The sequence below is a fragment of the Ovis canadensis genome, chromosome 25 (assembly GCF_042477335.2).
Source record: "Ovis canadensis isolate MfBH-ARS-UI-01 breed Bighorn chromosome 25, ARS-UI_OviCan_v2, whole genome shotgun sequence".
Classification (NCBI taxonomy): Eukaryota; Metazoa; Chordata; class Mammalia; order Artiodactyla; family Bovidae; genus Ovis; species Ovis canadensis.
In genome coordinates, this window is record NC_091269.1 from 59,074,603 (window position 1) to 59,091,422 (window position 16,820).

The 16,820-nt window shown below is 52.5% G+C and overlaps 1 protein-coding gene and 1 long non-coding RNA gene across 2 annotated transcripts; one reads left to right on the forward strand and one right to left on the reverse strand.

Moving 5' to 3' along the window:
- Positions 1-1,488: 1,488 nt before the first annotated feature.
- LOC138430274 (synaptotagmin-15-like) lies at positions 1,489-9,626 on the reverse strand. Its single transcript, XM_069572376.1, has 8 exons — positions 9,528-9,626; positions 8,385-8,577; positions 7,724-7,866; positions 6,508-6,803; positions 4,877-5,047; positions 4,189-4,309; positions 3,064-3,240; positions 1,489-2,161 (listed from the first exon to the last, which is right to left on the reverse strand). The coding sequence occupies exons 1-8, from the start codon at positions 9,532-9,534 to the stop codon at positions 2,019-2,021; spliced, it is 1,251 nt and encodes a 416-aa protein (XP_069428477.1). The 5' UTR covers positions 9,535-9,626; the 3' UTR covers positions 1,489-2,018.
- LOC138430275 (uncharacterized) lies at positions 9,338-16,080 on the forward strand. Its single transcript, XR_011253083.1, has 2 exons — positions 9,338-10,245; positions 15,344-16,080. It is a non-coding gene; the product is annotated as an uncharacterized lncRNA (long non-coding RNA).
- The last annotated feature ends 740 nt before the right edge of the window (positions 16,081-16,820 follow it).

Consider the following 16,820-nt stretch of genomic DNA (forward strand, 5'->3'; position numbering starts at 1 on the left):
TTTGGCCATGTGCTTTCATCATTTCTTACCCAAAGTGAGGGCCCAAGGGCAGATGATCAGAACCTGTCCACCACTTGGTACCTGGGCGGGCTGTTTACAGCGTTCTCCTGCAGGTGTGAAGCCAGTGAGTCTTGATCCCCAAAAGCCTTCTCTTCCAAGCCATGCTGCCCAGGCTTTCTAGGACTGTTCCACACTTACACGCCCAAGCTAGTCGTCAGACTATGCTATTATATTCGGTTGGTGCAAAAAGTAACTGCGATATTGCATTGTTGAACTTTGCTGTTTGATATTGGAGTACATTCTTAAATAAATGTGGTTATGTTATACATAATTTTACTGTGCATTTCTCGCTTTATTTTTTTGCTAATGACATTATTTGCTGTATATTTTATATTTATTTTAGACTATAGAAATGATGTTAGGAAAAAAGCAAACGAGTGATTTTTTTTTTTTAATTCAAGGGCAAAATGGGTTGTTAATGATCAGAGACAACTCGAAACGTCAAAAACACATTTGACCTAGGAACTGCTAATGAGCATACAGTGCAGTAGTGGTTCAAGAAGTTTTGCAAAGGAGACGAGAATATGAGGAGTATAGTGGGTGACCACTGCAAGTGGACAACGACCAATTGAGAGCGATCACTGAAACTGATCCTCTTACAACTACGTGAGAAGTTACCCAAGAACTCAGCGCTGACCATTCTACTGTCATTTGGCATTTGAGGCAAACTGGAAAGGTGAAAAAGCTCGATAAGTGAATGCCTCCTGAGCTGACCAGAAAAGAAAAAGAAAGCATCGTTTTGAAGTGTTGTCTACTTGTATTCTACATAACAACAATGAACCATTTCTCCATTAGATTGTGACATGTGACAAAAAGTGGATTTGATATGACAACTGGTGACAGCCAGCTCAGGGGGTGGCCTGAGAAGAAGCTCCAAAGCACTTCCCAAAGCCAAAAAATGGTCCTGGTCACTGGTGGTCCGCTGCCAGTCTGATCCACTACAGTTTTCTGAATCCCAGCTAAACCATTACATCTGAGAAGTATGCTCAGCAAATGGATGATATGCACTGAAAATTCCAACGTCTGTAGCCAGCGCTGGTCAACAGAAAGGGCCCAATTCTTCTCCATGACAGTGCCCAACTGCACGACCGCAGGTTGCACAACCAACATTTCAAAAGTTGAACGAATTGGGCTATGGAATTTTGCCTCATCCACCATATTCACCTGACCTCTCACCTACTGACTACCGGTTCTTCAAGAATCTCTTGACAACTTTTTGCAGGGAAAACACTTCCATATTCAGCTGGAGGCAGAAAATGCTTTCCAAGAGTTCGTTGAATCCTGAAGCACAAATTTTTATGCTACAGGACTAAACAAACTTAGTTTTCATTGGTAAAAATGTGTTGACTGTAATGGTTCCGATTTTGATTAATAAGATGTGTCTGAGCCTAGTTATAATGATTTAAAATTCACAGTCCGAAACTGCAATTACTGCTGTACCAACCTAATATTTATTGTGAACCAACTGAAGTAAACCCTTTAGACAACTTGTCTTCTCTGCCGGGCAGAAGGTAGAGAAACAATAGCAGAAAAAAGTGTAGGCTGAACATTAACACATCATCAGCTTTCCAAATTTCCACGGCACTCTACACATGTACAGCTACGCTTTTACTAAAAGAGACTGTTTCTTCTCAATGTCTGAGTTTCCAGTCCAATTCAAGACAGGGATGACCGGGAGCCAGGATTCTAAGTCCAGGCACCCCCATGGGCAAAAAAGGACAGAGTGAGTCAAGCAGGGCCTCTCGGGCTGCTGAGATGTAACCCACCAGTCACACCGCTGCCCAGGCAAGGGCTCTCTTGTCCCCTCTTCCCTCCTATACATCAGCATACATGTTCCCACAGCTCAGGCTGACCCTGCAGCCCAGTGAGTTGCTGGATGCAGTGTCCAAGCCTGTGGCTGTCAGGCATGGCTCTGGGGAGAGAGAGCTTCTGGAGCAGACCTGAGTTCCTCGCCCAGGTTAGGGCTCGGTGGTGCGGTAAAGTGCATGCCAGCGCTTCACCAGCTCCTTGGGTTTGCTAAGCATCTCGTTCCAGTGCTCCAGTTCTCTGCCACGGGTGTACATGTAGGGGCCCACCACCACCCGGCCCAGCTCGTGACTCTCTGCAGGGGAGGGAGAACATAGTCATTCTCGGAAGCTTAGAAGCCCCCTCACCTAAGCCATCCCCAGGGCCTTCCCTCTCTCTCACTCGCTCCTTCTCTTAAGGGAAGTAGCCAGCCCTCTTCCTTTTTAACAGCCTCCAAAGGGGTCCTGACTTTGCTCTGGAGCTGGAGCTGACGGGGAAGGGAGCCCAAATAAAAAGCCTGCCCTTTGGTGCCCGGGCACCCATTCTGCCCCCCATCCTTCTGGTGGGCCATCAAACTGCCTCACATCGAAGAGCCGAGGGAGGAAGGGGCCCCTCCAGAAAGAAGCCCTCTTCTCTCAGTCAACTTGTATACTCAGCAGGAACATTCAACAATAATTTTCACCTTTTACCAACTATCACAATGGAGAAGGGGCCTAAGCTCTGACCCACAAGACCAGCTGACCCAGCAGCTCTGCCTCAGTGACAGTGGACCCTGGAGCGAGGGGCAGTGTGGGATAACTCCACCCTCTCATCCACCCTGAGCCTCACCCAGGACCCTCAAGGCTTGTACAGAGGGCATGAGGCAACACAGGGTACACAGAGACCCACAGCACTGGGTCGCTTGGCCAGTGCAGGTAGCTGTGCTGTTTCCGGAACTCTCTGGTGATTTGCCCCAGGACGGAGCAGCAGGGGCCATCCTTTAACCTCTTTTAGGGTGCTATGGACAATGACACCAGATTAAAGCTGGATGTGAGCTCCAGCTATCTCACTAGCAAGCTCCGTGTCCTTGGGTAAATATCTTAGCCTCTCTGAGCACTAGTCTCCTTAGGCACAGAACAGAAACCATCCAGCTCCCTCCAAAGGGTCTGTGCTTCCTGAATGCACAGCAGCCCCGCCTTAGCCCAACACCCCAGGCTGACCGTGAGGGGGCAGCCTTACTGTCTGCTTCCGTGCTCTGCATCACTGTCAGGCTGAGGCTTGCGGTGTCCAGCTCCGCGGGGTTGGCTTTGAAGCTGAAGGTCTCGCTGTACACAGGGTTGGTGGAGCCCAGCACAGCCGAAGTCTTTTTGCACTTGACAAACTTGTGGTTCATCAGAGACACTTTGACAAACACACCTGAGGGGCAGGACAGACTGCAGGCTGGGAGGGGCAGGCAGGGGCCCCAGCCTCCTGCCCGTGGGAGCCTGGGTGGGAGGGCTCATGCCTCGCCTGGGTGCCAGGACCCCATTACTCACAACTGCTGCAGCCAAAGGGCGTTACAAGAGGAAACGGGGTTGATTAGCTCACTGCCTACAGCCAAGGAAATGCTTGGCTCCCTTCCTCTTCCTTCCTCTCTGTCTCCTGAATGCACCCAAGGTATGGCTGGCCCTTGTTACTGGAGCCTGGCACCACACGCCCATCCGTCCCCATTGTGGGGTGGATCCTGCTTGCTGGGTGCCCGGGCCTCCTGGGGCCCTTAAGCACCCCATTCAGAGGTCAAGTTTTTTGGTTTTTTTGCAGGGGGAATTGCTGTTAGATGGGTTTTGAATCCACAGTGGAAGGCTGAATGCCAGCTTGCTTGTAGTGACCCCAATGCAGAGATGCACAAGGGGCAGACAACCACCTGCTTGCTGGGGGCCCCACAATGGGGCTGGACATTTAGGGTGAGCCAGAGCGGGGTCCCCGTTCTCCCAGCTCCTGAGTTCTACCCGAGTGTCAAGCTCTGCATGCAAGGACACCCTGTTTGCTGCTCCCTGCCCTGTGGGGAGCCCTCGCTTTGCAGAAGGGCCGGGCTGGAGACAGGCAGCGCAGTACAGGAGCTGAGGCACTGCTTTGGGAAAAGGGAGGGGCAGGCTTGGTCTCAGGGTTCTTAGGGGTCTTGATGAAGGCCAAGGGGGTGCAGCCGTGGATCAACATAAGGAAGCAATTTCTCACACCCCAGCTGTGCAGAGAGGGAGGGCGTGGCTTGGGAGGCAGCAATGCTCCTGGTAGCAAATGCAAGCAGAAACTGGATGGCTAGGGTTGAGGGCCAGACTCCAGGCTCCAAGATCATGGGGTGGGCCCTGCCCCAGGGGGAAACCTTACTGACAAAACTCGTGTTCTCCCGGAGCCGGAGTCCCTTGGCTCGCAGCACGACCACGGTGAGGCGGTTCAGACGGTCATTGTAGCTGAGGCAGAACTGGAGGTCACCAAATTCGGAGGGAGGCTGGAGAAGCCAAGAGGAAAGCACCCCAGGTAGGTACTGGAGGCCCCATGCCTTCCTCCTTCCTCCTGGCAGGCAGGCCCGGGGTACTCATGACACAGCCACACTCCCTCCTTGAAACCCATCCACCATTTTACAGATGGGGAAACTGAGGCCTGGGGAGTTGAAGGGGCCTGCTGAATATCACATAGTAAGGGCCAGAGCTGAGGGTTCAAAGCCAGGAATGGGGAATTCCAAGGCCTATTCCGAGTGATCCTCAGGGGTTGGGGGAGGTGTTGGGGGAAGAGTGGGTAATTTCCTTGGCAGGTCCATTTGAGGTGTCAACTTTCATAGCTAACTGATCTGGGTGGAAATCCAAATGTGGTTTTTCCAGGATGCTCCAGGTAATCTCCAGGGCAAAGGAGCCTCAGGTGCACCTCCACTGTCCCGTGCAGCTCTGGCCTGGGCCCACCACTGCGGGTCACACTTGTAGGGGTAGTGGACAGTGTTCTGCTGGGCCACACCTGCTGGCTGTCTACGGTAGTCAGACTCGTGGTCATGTGGCACGTGTCTGGTGACCCTAACCTTTACCTCCAGGCTCTCGGCTTCCAGGTCTCTCCAGAGGACGAGCCGGCAGTTGCCCGCCAGTGTCTCCTTCTTCAGAGGGAAGAGCACTTGGCCTAGGAGCTGGTGCTTCCTTTGCCTGTCCACGTGGTACACTGAGAACCTCAGCACCCTCTGGTTGACGCTCTTGCTGGATACCTTGGAGAGACGAGGGCCCGGCTGGAGTCAGGTAGGGTCAGGGGATGGGATGATGTGATATGTTGTTCTGGAAACAGAATCTTTCCATGAGGGGTGTCTCAACCAGGGACCTGCACACCCCAAACCCAGGCATCCTCAGGGGACCCTTTGCCACGGTGGGGTCACTGGAGGTGTGAGGCTGTGCCAGAGCCTTGCCACACAGAGTGTGGTCCCAGAGCCAGCAGCACCCACCACCCCTGGGGCCTTGTTAGAAATGCGGGACCTTGGGCTCCACCCAGACCCACGAAGCAGAATCTACCATTTAACAGGCATCCAAGTGAGTTGCCTACACTAAAGTATGAGAGGTTCCCACACTGGAGCCCAGGCTCTGACACTGAACCCCCGTCTCTGCTACCTGAATTTGGCACCTAAACAGTCCTCTCCCTGAGACTCAGTCTCCTCACCTGTAAGATGGGATAATCGCTCTTACTCTCTGGGTTATAAAACCCCAATTAAAGGGCCTGGCTTAAGGCAGATGGTGAATTAAATTTGATTTTCTTCTCTTTCTCTTCCCTAGAGAGGGAAGCACAGAGAGGCCAGGGTAAGGCTGGTGCAGGCACAGGGCAGGGAATGATTCAAAGCTCCCCACCTTGGATTTTGAGGTTCCAACAGAAGCAGGTTCACCTGTGAATTCTCACAGCCTGAGCCCAGCAGGACGGCCTCGGGCTGGGCCCCATGCCACCCCTCTTCCCAGGGCTCAGCCCCGGAAGAAGGTAGAAATCACACTCTTCCCAGTTGCAGACAAGTCTCTCCTTACCTTGCCAGTCAGCTTCCTGCCCTGCTCTTAAAAATGTTTGTCCAGGGCCTCTCAGGAGCTCTTGACTGCTGGCTTCCCATAAGGGCCCCAGTCACCTGCTGAGGCGCCCAAGGCCGCTGTGTACCTGGCTCAGTGCCTCATCACCTCAGCTCCTCAGGACCCTGAGCTCACCTGCCCACCATGCTGCAGAGGTACCACCTGTCACGAGATGGCTCTCGGGTCCTGCTCTGGCCTCTGACAGGACGGGTGAGTTCTGGTCCTGGGTGAGGGGGGAGGTCTCACCCTCCACCTTCCATGGATAACCATGTCAGAAAGCTCATCGTGTTCCAGGGTCTTGGCTGCCTTCCTGAGTCCCATAAACCAGGGCCTGGCATTCAGTGGGTGCTCCAATAATATGTTCCTCTTTCTCCCCTCCAGGCAGCCTGTACAGGAGGAGCCCAGCCCTCTGCCCCCTCATCCTTCCAGTCTCTCATCTGCCCCCACCATCAAGGGTCAGGGCTCTCGTATACCCTGGCCTGGCAGGCGGGGTAGGGTAGAGCCTGCGGTATGGGGCCCCTGGGGGCTGCAGGGCCCTGGTTAGCACCAGAGGCTGGGCTCTCCTGCACAATGTCTGTCCTTCCCAGGAGGCAAAGGGCCCCGGACCCTGCCAGCTCAAAGGTCATACCTGAAAGACAAAGTGTTCATCGAACCGTGGACTGGTGGTTCTGCGTTTGGTCTTAGACTGGAGGAAGCGCCGCTCATCCGGCAGCAGGTGGAGCTTCACCAGGGGGCTACAGTTCTCTGAGGGGGCGTGCAGCCGCTGTGCCTTGATCAGGCCCACCAGCAGCCGCTCGGCCTCCTGCTGGTATTCCACAGAGAACCACAGCCGGCCCAGGCAGCCCTCAGGGAAGTCAGCCTCACTTTTGTCCTCTGGGATCTTGTAGAACTCAGGGTTGATGGTCCCCACCACGCACGCATCTCCTACAACACAGGGGCTGGAAAGACTGGCAGGCCAGGGGAAGGCAGGGGCGTGGGGACCACAAGCTCTGGCTCTCCCGCCCCCTCCCTGCCCAGCCCTTCTTGGCTGAGTCTTGACAAGGTCGTTCACCGGCTTCTCCTGACCACATTCGCCCCAGACTCTTCTCCAGACTAAACATAGCCCCTCTGTCTAGTGCAGCTGGGCAGGACGCATTCTCAGCACATTCTACATCCAGGCCTGCTCCTCCTGGGCTTCCTAGCAGAGGACATAGGATTCATTCAACCCTTGCCCCCATGACTGACCCCCACCCCTAGAGGTCAGGGCTGGCAATGTGGGTGCAGTGCCCAGCATCTGGCCTGGCTCCTTTCTGTGGTGTCCCAGAGGATGTCTCAGTGATAAAATGTTGCCTCTTGTCTTCCTCTTTAAATTATAAGGGCTTAGCTAATTACTGAGTGGTTCTTAGCGAGGTCTTCAGAGCAAGGAGGTGGGCAGAAAGCTGTGTGCCCAGGTTCCACTATTCTGCTCTCTAGATTGGCCAACCCATCATCCTGGAGGAAGACCCAGCACAGGTGCTACACCTGGGAACACTGGGTTTCCGATCCCAGATTTGTTGCTTACTGCCTCTGTGAGCCGGGCATGGCACTGTTACCCTCCCGAGCTTCAGTTTATTAATGTGTAAAATGGGGTGATTCCCCCAGCCATGGTCTAACTCCAAAATGGCACATGAAGCCATACCTAGCCCAGACTGGGACGCAGCAGGCATTGGTAAACTGAAATACCTGGAAAGAGTGGTCACTGGGCAACTCTGGCATCTGGGGCCCCATCTGGACTCTTTTCAGGAGCCAGGCCCAGGAAAGCAGATAGGTCTGTCCTGGCCTGGGCGTACCATGACCCCTGGACAGGCCCGGGTGGGCACACTCACCAAGATTGCTGCCAGTGGTGTGGGGCAGGAGCTCCGGGGCTGGGTAGGGGTCCTGTGGGACCTGGGCCCACTCTCTGCTGCTCAGGGGTACCCAGTCTTGGCTTTGGAGGGAAGGGGGCACCGCAAATGGTACACCAGGTGGCCTGTCCAGAGGCAGGGAGATGACAAATAGGTAGCAAGTGAATGGTATGGCTTCAGAGTGCTCAGCCCAGAGAGTGTAAGTGTCAGGAACCAGAGGAGAAAAAGCCAGCAGGAGCCGGGGGAGGCAAGAGCACCATCTTCCGGGCCCACACCAGGGGACACGCACAGCCACCTCCTCCGTGTGCCCACAGCCGTGGTGAGTTGGAGTAGGAGCGTAGCTCCTGCAGTCAGCCTGCCTGAGTTTGAATGCCCGTTCTGCCACTTTCTAGTTGTGCTATCTGGACTTACGTCCATTGAGCCTCAGTTTCCCCAGCTGGAAAATGGGCTTCATAACACCTGCCTCATAGCTGCGGCTCAGATTCTGGGGTTTCTTTGTGATTGCTCCTGGCCTGCTGACAGCATAGAGGAGGCGCTCTATAAACAAACAGACCTTTCCTTCTCCACCCCACTCCAAGGGAAACTCCACAGGGAGGGCCTGAAGCAAGGCCAGGAGCTCCCTTAGCCCCACATCCTGCCTCACCTGCTTGCCTGGGTCCTGGCATCCGGGGGGCAGAGCGCATCTCCCTGTGTGCTGGAAGCAGCCGTGGTATCTGACAGCTCCTCATAGGTGAATGTGGCACAGAGTCTCTTCCAGAGATAGTAGCTCACCCCAATCAAGAGCAGCAGCAGCAGCAGCCCCCCAAGGATGCCCCCAATCACCAGGGCCACCTGCTCTGGGGGCAGACACCACCAGTACTGTGATGCCTGGGGAAAGTCACCCCCCTTCACACCACTGGCATTCTGGAGACAGAATTTGGGTAGCAACCCCACCTCGCTGGGTTGGATCCCAGGAACAACACAGAAGCAGGGCTCATGTGCTCCTGTATCTGCTGGGGAAGGGTGCTGCTGGCTCGGCTCTGCTGGGTCTCAGGGGAAACGCCATTGCCCTAGAGGTCCTAATGCCCTGTACAGAGCTGTTTAGTTCTGGACTTGGCATTTTGGATTAAATGAACCATTTTTCCTTGTGCTTCTGTGTAGAAACTAAGCCTTCTCTTATCAGAACCTCCATCTCCCCTGGACTCCTGTTCAGGCTTGAGGGCGGTGGGCAGCATGCCCTTAAGGAAAGCCAGGGGAGGGATGATGCCATGGGTGGCACTCAGAGCCCTCTTCTTTGGGTCCTGGAACCTGCTGAGAGGTTAGTTCTGTAACTTTCCCTAAAAACCTCTCCCTCCCCTCAGCCTTCTATCACAGCAAGCCACATACAGGGGAGTAGGTGGGAGCCGGTGGAGGCGGGTGTGGATGGGCACGGGAGCAGCGAGTGTGAGAAACCAAGGCACACTGGCACTCTGCTGCCAGTGGCTGCCCCCACACTTGCCCAGACCCGGAGGCTTCACCCTGAGCTCACTGAGAGCTCTGCGCTCCATCCCGCACTAGGCGAGGAATGTCCCTCCTTTGGGTCACGCTTGAGGCGGGCGCTTCCCGACCCGGGGATCTGGACTGGGCTGGGTGGTAAGAAGGAAAGACACCCACACCTCCTGACCCGCAGCTCTCTACGAGGAGTGGGCCTCAACTCTACCCCCGCACCTCGCTAGGAGCGGGAAGCAGGGCAGAGGCAGCCCCCAGGGGGTGGCAAAGGGGCGCCGCGCGGCGCCGGGGGCGTGGGAGGGGAGGCGAGGGCGCTTACCCTCCATGCGGCTGCTCTGCGGCCGTCGGGGCGCGGGCCCGGAGCTTGATTCGCTGGTGTCCGTGCCTTCAGCCGCTGCCAGGCGGTTGTAAAGCGCGGAGCGGGAGGGAGGGGCGGGGGTGGCGGTAGAGGGCGGCGCCCTGTGGCGCTCGGGTGAGCGGCGGCCGGCGCGAGGCACACACCCGGCCCCCAGAGGCCGCAGCTCCGCGCCGCCCGGCCCAGACGGCGGCTCAGCGGGGGCGCGGAGTCCACCACGCGCTGCCGGAACGCCAGGGCTCCGCTCAGGGCTGGGCGCCTGGGGCTCCGCGCGGTTAAGGCGCCGGGGCCAGGCCTCCCCGGGCCGAGCTAAAACCTCCTCTGCGGGCTTTTCGCCCCTGACGACCTTGTCCTGCGCTGTGCCCGTCTAAGAATGCCCTCAGCCAGCGGGCACCCGTTCCCCACCCCGTCAAGGATGCGCACTCACAACCTCCCCGTAGGGAGCTGTTGTGCGGGCGTCTTAGACCTCAAAGAACCTGTAAGTGAGGAAGGAAAGGAAGTAATTTGTGGGGGACGGAGGTGGGTCTTGTTATTTTGGGGCTTTGAAGGTTGTGTCCAAAGACAGAGCCTGAGCCTGGACCTTGCTCCCACGCGGCACCAACTGTGTAGGAGGGTTCCCTTTCCTCCGCACTCTCTCCAGCACCTGTTGGCAGACTTTTTGATGACGGCCACTCTGACCCGTGTAAGGTGATACTTCGTTTGATTTGACTTGCATTTCTCTGCTAGTTAGTAATGTCGAGCATCTTTTCATGTACTTTTATATGTTAGCTATATGTCACCTTTGGAGCAATGTCTATTTAGATCTACCCATTTTTTGATTGGGTTGTTTGACTTTTTCACATAGAGCTGCATGAGCTGTTTGTATATTTTGGAGATTAATTCCTTCTCAGTCGCTTTTTGTGCAAATATATTCTCTCATTCTGTGGATTGTCTTTTTTTGTTTATGGTTTCCTTTGCTGTGCAGAAACTTCTGAGTTTAGTTAAGTCCCATTTATTTATTTTTGTTTTTATTCGCATTACTCTCTAGGAGGTAGATCCAAAAAGATATTGTTGAGATTGATGTCAAAGAGTGTTCTGCCTATGTTTTTCTCTGAGAGTTTTATAGTGTCCAGCCTTGCATTTAGAACTTTGATCCATTGTGAGTTTACTTTTCTGTAAGGTGCTAGAGAATGTTCTAATTTCATTCTTTTACATGCAGCTGTCCAGTTTTCCCAGCACCACTTAGCGACTGTCTTCTCTACTGTATTTTCTTGCCTCTTTTGTCATAGATTAATTAACCATAGGTTCTGCCTCCCTCTTTCTTATAAGAACCTTTGTGATTTCGTGGGGCCCACACAGATAATCCTTGATAATCTCTGCATCTCAAGGTCCTTAACTTAATCATATTTACAATGTCCCCTTGTCCAGGTAAAGTAACCTGGTTTCAGGAACTAAAGAGTGGACATTTCTGGAGCCATTATTACGCTGAGCAGTATCTGGGCAGCCCTCAGGGAGAGATGGTTTATATTCTCCTACCTCTTGCTGTCTGGAGCTCTCAACACTCCCAGGCTGGGACCAGACAGCTAGCGAGGCCCTCGCGCCCCCAGATGGTAACCCTCCAGCCACCTTAACACCACAGTACACCTGCTCCCCCTTGACCTGTGACTGTCCTGCTTGTCTGACCACCCCTCCCTGGCGGGCATGGCACAAACTCAGGTTGGCCACCTGCACAGTTGGGCCTCGGCTTCCTGGGGATCTTCTGAATGTGGGGGAAGTAGCTGCTTCTGGCAAAGGCTATGCCTGTGGCTGGTCTATGCCAGGCATAGAGCTGCCCACACTCTCCCAGCCCTGTGCTATGCTGTCCCAGGGCCCCATCACCCTCCTTGGCCTCCTTGTCTCACCAGTCACACCCAAGCAGTCTCCAAGTCCCGCCAGCTCTTCCTCCTCCATCCATCTTCATCTCCATCAAGCACTTTGCCCAGGTCTCCATTATGCCTCACCTCCTCAACTTCCTCTCTGCAGTTTAGATTCCACCTTATACTCCTGCCCTCAGCTTATGTCTTCCAGGCTCCTCTCTCCATTCTCACCCACATGGACACCCCATATCCCCCCATTTTTCTGCCGTGCTCAAGGTCCAGACTGATGGAACTTTTTCTGGCAGCGCTGCTACTGAACTGGATGTGTGCATGCGTGCGTGCGTGCCAAGTCGCTTCAGTCATGCCCAGCTCTCTGTGACCCTATGGACCGTAGCTCACCAGGCTTCTCTGTCCCTGGGGATTCTCCAGGCAAGAATATTGGAGTGAGTGGGTTGCCCTGCCCTCCTCCAGGGGATCTTCTGGACCCGGGGATCAAACCTGCATCTCCTGTCTCCTGCGCTGGCAGTCTGGCGCTGGGTACCTTCTCGTTACACTGCCCTCTCCTGGTGGCTCGTGCCGTGAAGAGTGTGCAACGAAGGAGACCCAGGTTTGACCTCTGGGTCGGGAAGATCCCCTGGAGAAGAGAATGGCTACCCACTCCAGTATTCTTGCCTGGAGAATTCCATGGACAGAGGAGCCTGGCAGGCTACAGTCCATGAGATGACAAAGAGTTGGACACCGCTGAGCAACTAACACTTTTACTTTCACTTCCTGCCTGAGATATTTGGGCCCACTATCCTTCCCCACTGCTTATCCTTCAGAATGAAGTACTGTGAGTCTCCTTCCTTCTCCATGAAGCTCCTTCCTTATCTTCACTGTACCTGTAGCTACCATGTTGCTTTCTAGGACTCTGTGTCTGTGACTGTCACTCCAGCTCACTCTCCCAGGCAGACCTGGACTTCTGTGAAGGCAGGGGGCCATGTCTTATTTATTTTAGCATTCCCAATATCCACCTCCAGGCCAAGGCAGTGCTGAACGGTAGATGAAGAACTTGTGCCCTCAGGCTGAGCTGCTTCTTGGCTTCCCCCACCTTTGTCCATGTATCACACGTCTTGGGTCCACCCTTCAGGGTCTGACATGAGCTCCTTGGCCTAGCCCTGGAGACCAGCTGCTGGGTCTTACACTCACTTTGCTATCACTATCTGCAAGCACCTTACACGTCCAGCCAGCCCATTGAGTTTTGAGTCTTTCTTCTTCCACTGGAAGATGAGAGCAGATGGCAGGAGGTAATTCACCTTTCCTGTTGCTCCTTATGTCCTGGGTATTGGGATGAAAGCTTGATGCTCCTGATTCCACTCAACTCTGCTTTGTGTCAGCCAGCCCTGCAGGGACCACCCCATTAGATGAGGAAACCAAATCAAAGAGTTTCCATTGCCCACCCAATAAGTGGTGGAGCTGGACCCGACACCTGGCCCTCCTCATTCCTTTCTCGTCACTGACCGCTGATGGCCCAGGCAAGGCCCCAGGGGACCATTTCCTGTGGCGGTGACCTTGAACAGCGCCAACAGCCACATGCACTGTGGTCAGTCTCCCTCAGTCCACTGCCCTGTGGAGGTTCTAAGACCAGGCTGGCCTGGAGCCAGCTCCATAGAACAGAACGGCCTCTGGTTCTGGCTGCCGTCCTGGCCCCGCTTCCTGTTTTCAGATCTTGCTTAGGATTCTCTGGGAGCTAGGAAATCTGAAAACAGCAGCAGACAATGTTTCTCTTTTCCATGGCCAAAAGGAAGTCATATTTCCACTGGAAAAAGCATTTCCAAGGAGGTTTGCAGGAAGTCCAAGTGTTTAAAGGCCTGAAAATGACTGCAGGTGATTAATAATTCAGTGCAATGGATGATTCACGAGAAAAGGCCACTTTTAATTAACCTTAAGAATCAGCCCTGTCTAAGGAAGTTTCATCTCTCATCACTTAGGAACAGAGAGGCCAGAGCAGAATAAAGGCCATGCTGAGAAACATGCGGAACACTGTGTTTCTGACATTTATGTCAATTCCAGCCTGGTCACCCCACGTGCCTTTGTGAGGTGGGGGAGGGTTCCCCCATCTGCATCCTCTCTATTCTCAGGTGTTATTAAGGTGGCCTTAGCATGAATTTCCCATAACCTCTTCTTCTGAGGACTTTGGAGAGAGTATCTGTCCTTGTCATGTCCGAAGGCCTCTCCTTCTCTCGTACTCCACTGGGCTGGCTCCAGATTTGTGCCATCTTAAGGACAAGCACCCAGGGTCCCAGGATGGAGACCAGAGCCCGTGGCTTACTGCTGCTTCCCAGGAATGTTCTTGGCTTCTCTGCTCAGTTCTCCCTGCTTCCCGTTCCCTGCCTGGCAGCCTTTTTCCTCTCCTGGCAATAGCGTCCTGCCTTTTCTTTCTTAGGGCTAGAATTTTCTCTCCTCCTTGTTCATGCAGTAACTGATGGAAGTGGATCTCTTCCCTTTCCCTACATCACCAGATCACCTCTGTTCTGGAGCTTTGCATATGACCCAGGCAGGCCACAGGGGTAGATTCAGGGGTGAGTCATGACCTAATCAGGATCAATCCTGGAATTTTTGTGGATCACTCCCTTTTTTGGTGAGTGTTGTTGAGCTGAAGGAGCTAAGTCTAGGGCCATTGGGAGCACCTGTGTGGAGGAATGTATGTGAGATAGGAGCTCAGAGAAGTGCAGGCTGCCTGATGAAGCTGTCTGGCCCCTGGTCCTGCTGTTCAGGCAGCCATCTATCCTTAGGTGGTCCAATAAATTAAACCTTTTCTTTCTCTTGAACCAGTATGAGTTGATTTCTGATATTTGAAACTGACACTCTTAATTAATTGTTAGCCATGGCAGGAGATGAATGATGGGGGAGGGGGAAGCAAGCTCTATGAGGCTCTTGTCCCCATTATACTCAGGTGGAAAGTGAGGGACACTGAGGTGATGAGACTAAGAAGTGGCTGGTCAGGTTTGATTAGCAGGTCTAGCTCCAGGTCCCCTGAACTCTAAGGCTGGCCCTCAGCACAGAAGTCAAGCATTAGTAGTTGCGGCTTGCAGGCTCTAGAGTGCAGCCTCGGTAGTTGTGGCCACGGGCTCAGTTGCCCCAAGGCATGTGGTATCTTCCCAGATCAGGGTTTGAACCCATGTCCCCTGCAGTGGCAGGTGGATTTTTATCCACTGTACTAAAATGGAAGTCCCCATAATGTCAGTTTTCCAAAGTGGCTGAGAATCAGCTAGACAATTGGCCAATAGTGAGAAAGAAAATTCTGGAAGAGTGGAAGAGAGTAAGGACTTGGGAGATGCCTTTGTTGAGGGCTGAGGCTGTGATGTAGGACCCTTTGCAAGAGGGACAGGTGGGTAGCCAAACTCTCCCCTCAAGCCCAGGGAGCTTTGGCTGGGTAGCTATACTCTCCCTCAAGCCCAGGGAGCTCAGGACCACTCTGAGTGCTTGCTTCAGGAGGAAATGGATTGGCCGTTGGTGTGCACAGGCATCTGTGGCTTCTGGCCTGAGATGTCAGAGAGAGAACCAGAGACCAGAGCAATTTGCTGCTGTGTTGGGAAGTAGCTGCACTCCCTCTATTGGGAGTCAAAGACTTACAGAAATCAGGGACTAGACTTGCCGCTTGTGGTGGGAATGTGGGCCTGGGTATGAGGCAGAATTACCAGTTACATATATACTCTTTTTAAGTTTCTTTTCCATTATAAGTTATTATAAGATATTGAATATGGTTCCCTGTGCTACATAGTAGATCTTTTTTTAAAAATCTATTTTATATATAGTACTGTGTGTCTGTTAACCTCAAACTCTGAATTTATTCCCGTCCACCTCTTTCCCCTTCGGTAACCATAAGTTTGTTTTCTATGCTATAGTAGGTTTTTTTTTTTTTTTTTTAAATCAGTTAAGACTTATTTTGGCTTCTTCTTACAGAAAACCTGGTTAAATGTGTCCTAATCCGAAATCACTGCAGATGGTGACTGCAGCCATGAAATTAAAAGACACTTACTCCTTGGAAGAAAAGTTATGACCAACCTAGATAACATATTCAAAACCAGAGACATTACTTTGCCAACAAAGGTCCGTCTAGTCAAGGCTATGGTTTTTCCAGTGGTCATGTATGGATGTGAGAGTTGGACTGTGAAGAAAGCTGAGTACGAAAGAATTGATGCTTTTGAACTGTGGTGTTGGAGAAGACTCCTGAGAGTCCCTTGGACTGCAAGGAGATCCAACCAGTTCATTCTGAAGGAGATTAGCCCTGGGTGTTCTTAGGAGGGAATGATGCTAAAGCTGAAGCTCCAGAACTTTGGCCACCTCACGGGAAGAGCTGACTCATTGGAAAAGACTCTGATGCTGGGAGGGATTGAAGGCAGGAGGAAAAGGGGACGACAGAGGATGAGATGGCTGGATGGCATCACCAACTCGATGGATGTGAATCTGAGTGAACTCTGGGAGTTGGTGATGGACAGGGAGGCCTGGAGTGCTGTGATTGATGGGGTCACAAAGAGTTGGGCACGACTGAGCAACTGAACTGAACTGAACTGAAACCATACGGAAATTTATTACTGAGTTTTATTAACTTGAAGATGCCATTGATTATGAAATGTATCACTATTATACCACTTTGCGTAAGAAAAAATGCTATCAAACTATGAAGCAATTCTTTATTATCAAATAGTTGAGATGTGACTTGATTTTAAAGGTGTTATGTGTGAAAAAGAATATGGCTCTTAGAATTGGTGAAATATGGTATTTCTTAACAAGAAATTGGAGTTAGATGGCCTCAGATTTGGTTTGGCAAAGAATATCATCCAAGACTGAGGCTCCTTGTGTCTTTCTGCTTTGCCATCTCAGCATGTTTCACCTTAAAACTGCAAGACTTCTACGATAGCACCAAGCTTAGTGTTCTCTAAGACGAAGTTCAAAGGCAGAAAAAGCAGGAAGGGAACAGCGTGGGATAAGTGCTTCTTTCCTCACTCACTTCTCTCCTTTCATCAGAAAGCCCTTAGCATGTTGACTCTTATGCAACACCCACATGGCCATGTTGGTTTCAGGGAAGACCAAGAAAGTGAATATCTGATTTTTCAGTCTTATGGTAGGCATTGAGTGAGGGCAAGGAACTTCACAAATGGCTGTTTGTCAAAGGTCGAGACCAGCCTTAGTTCTCACTAGGGTCAAAACTCAAAATGATGTTGTTAGGACCTTGCTTCTCTCAACATCCTGGCTTTGTCACCTGCTGGGCTGATTCCAGTATCAGGCTTTGTGTAAGACGATGGCTTCAGTCTCCACATTCCTTTAGCAAAAACAGTGAGTTTCTTCCTCAAGACTCCCAGAGAAATTCCTTATTGCATGCCATTGGCTCTAAGTGGGACACATACTTATCCCGAACAACCTCTGAAGCCAGGGTAAC

What these genes read in the sequence shown, in the direction of transcription:
- LOC138430274 (XM_069572376.1), bottom strand. An exon ending in CACCACTGGCAGCAATCTTG is followed by an intron (nt 6,804 to 7,723) that starts GTGAGTGTGCCC and finishes CCTGTGTTGTAG; the next exon opens with GAGATGCGTGCGTGGTGGGG. An exon ending in TGGAAGCCGAGAGCCTGGAG is followed by an intron (nt 4,310 to 4,876) that starts GTAAAGGTTAGG and finishes TGGCTTCTCCAG; the next exon opens with CCTCCCTCCGAATTTGGTGA.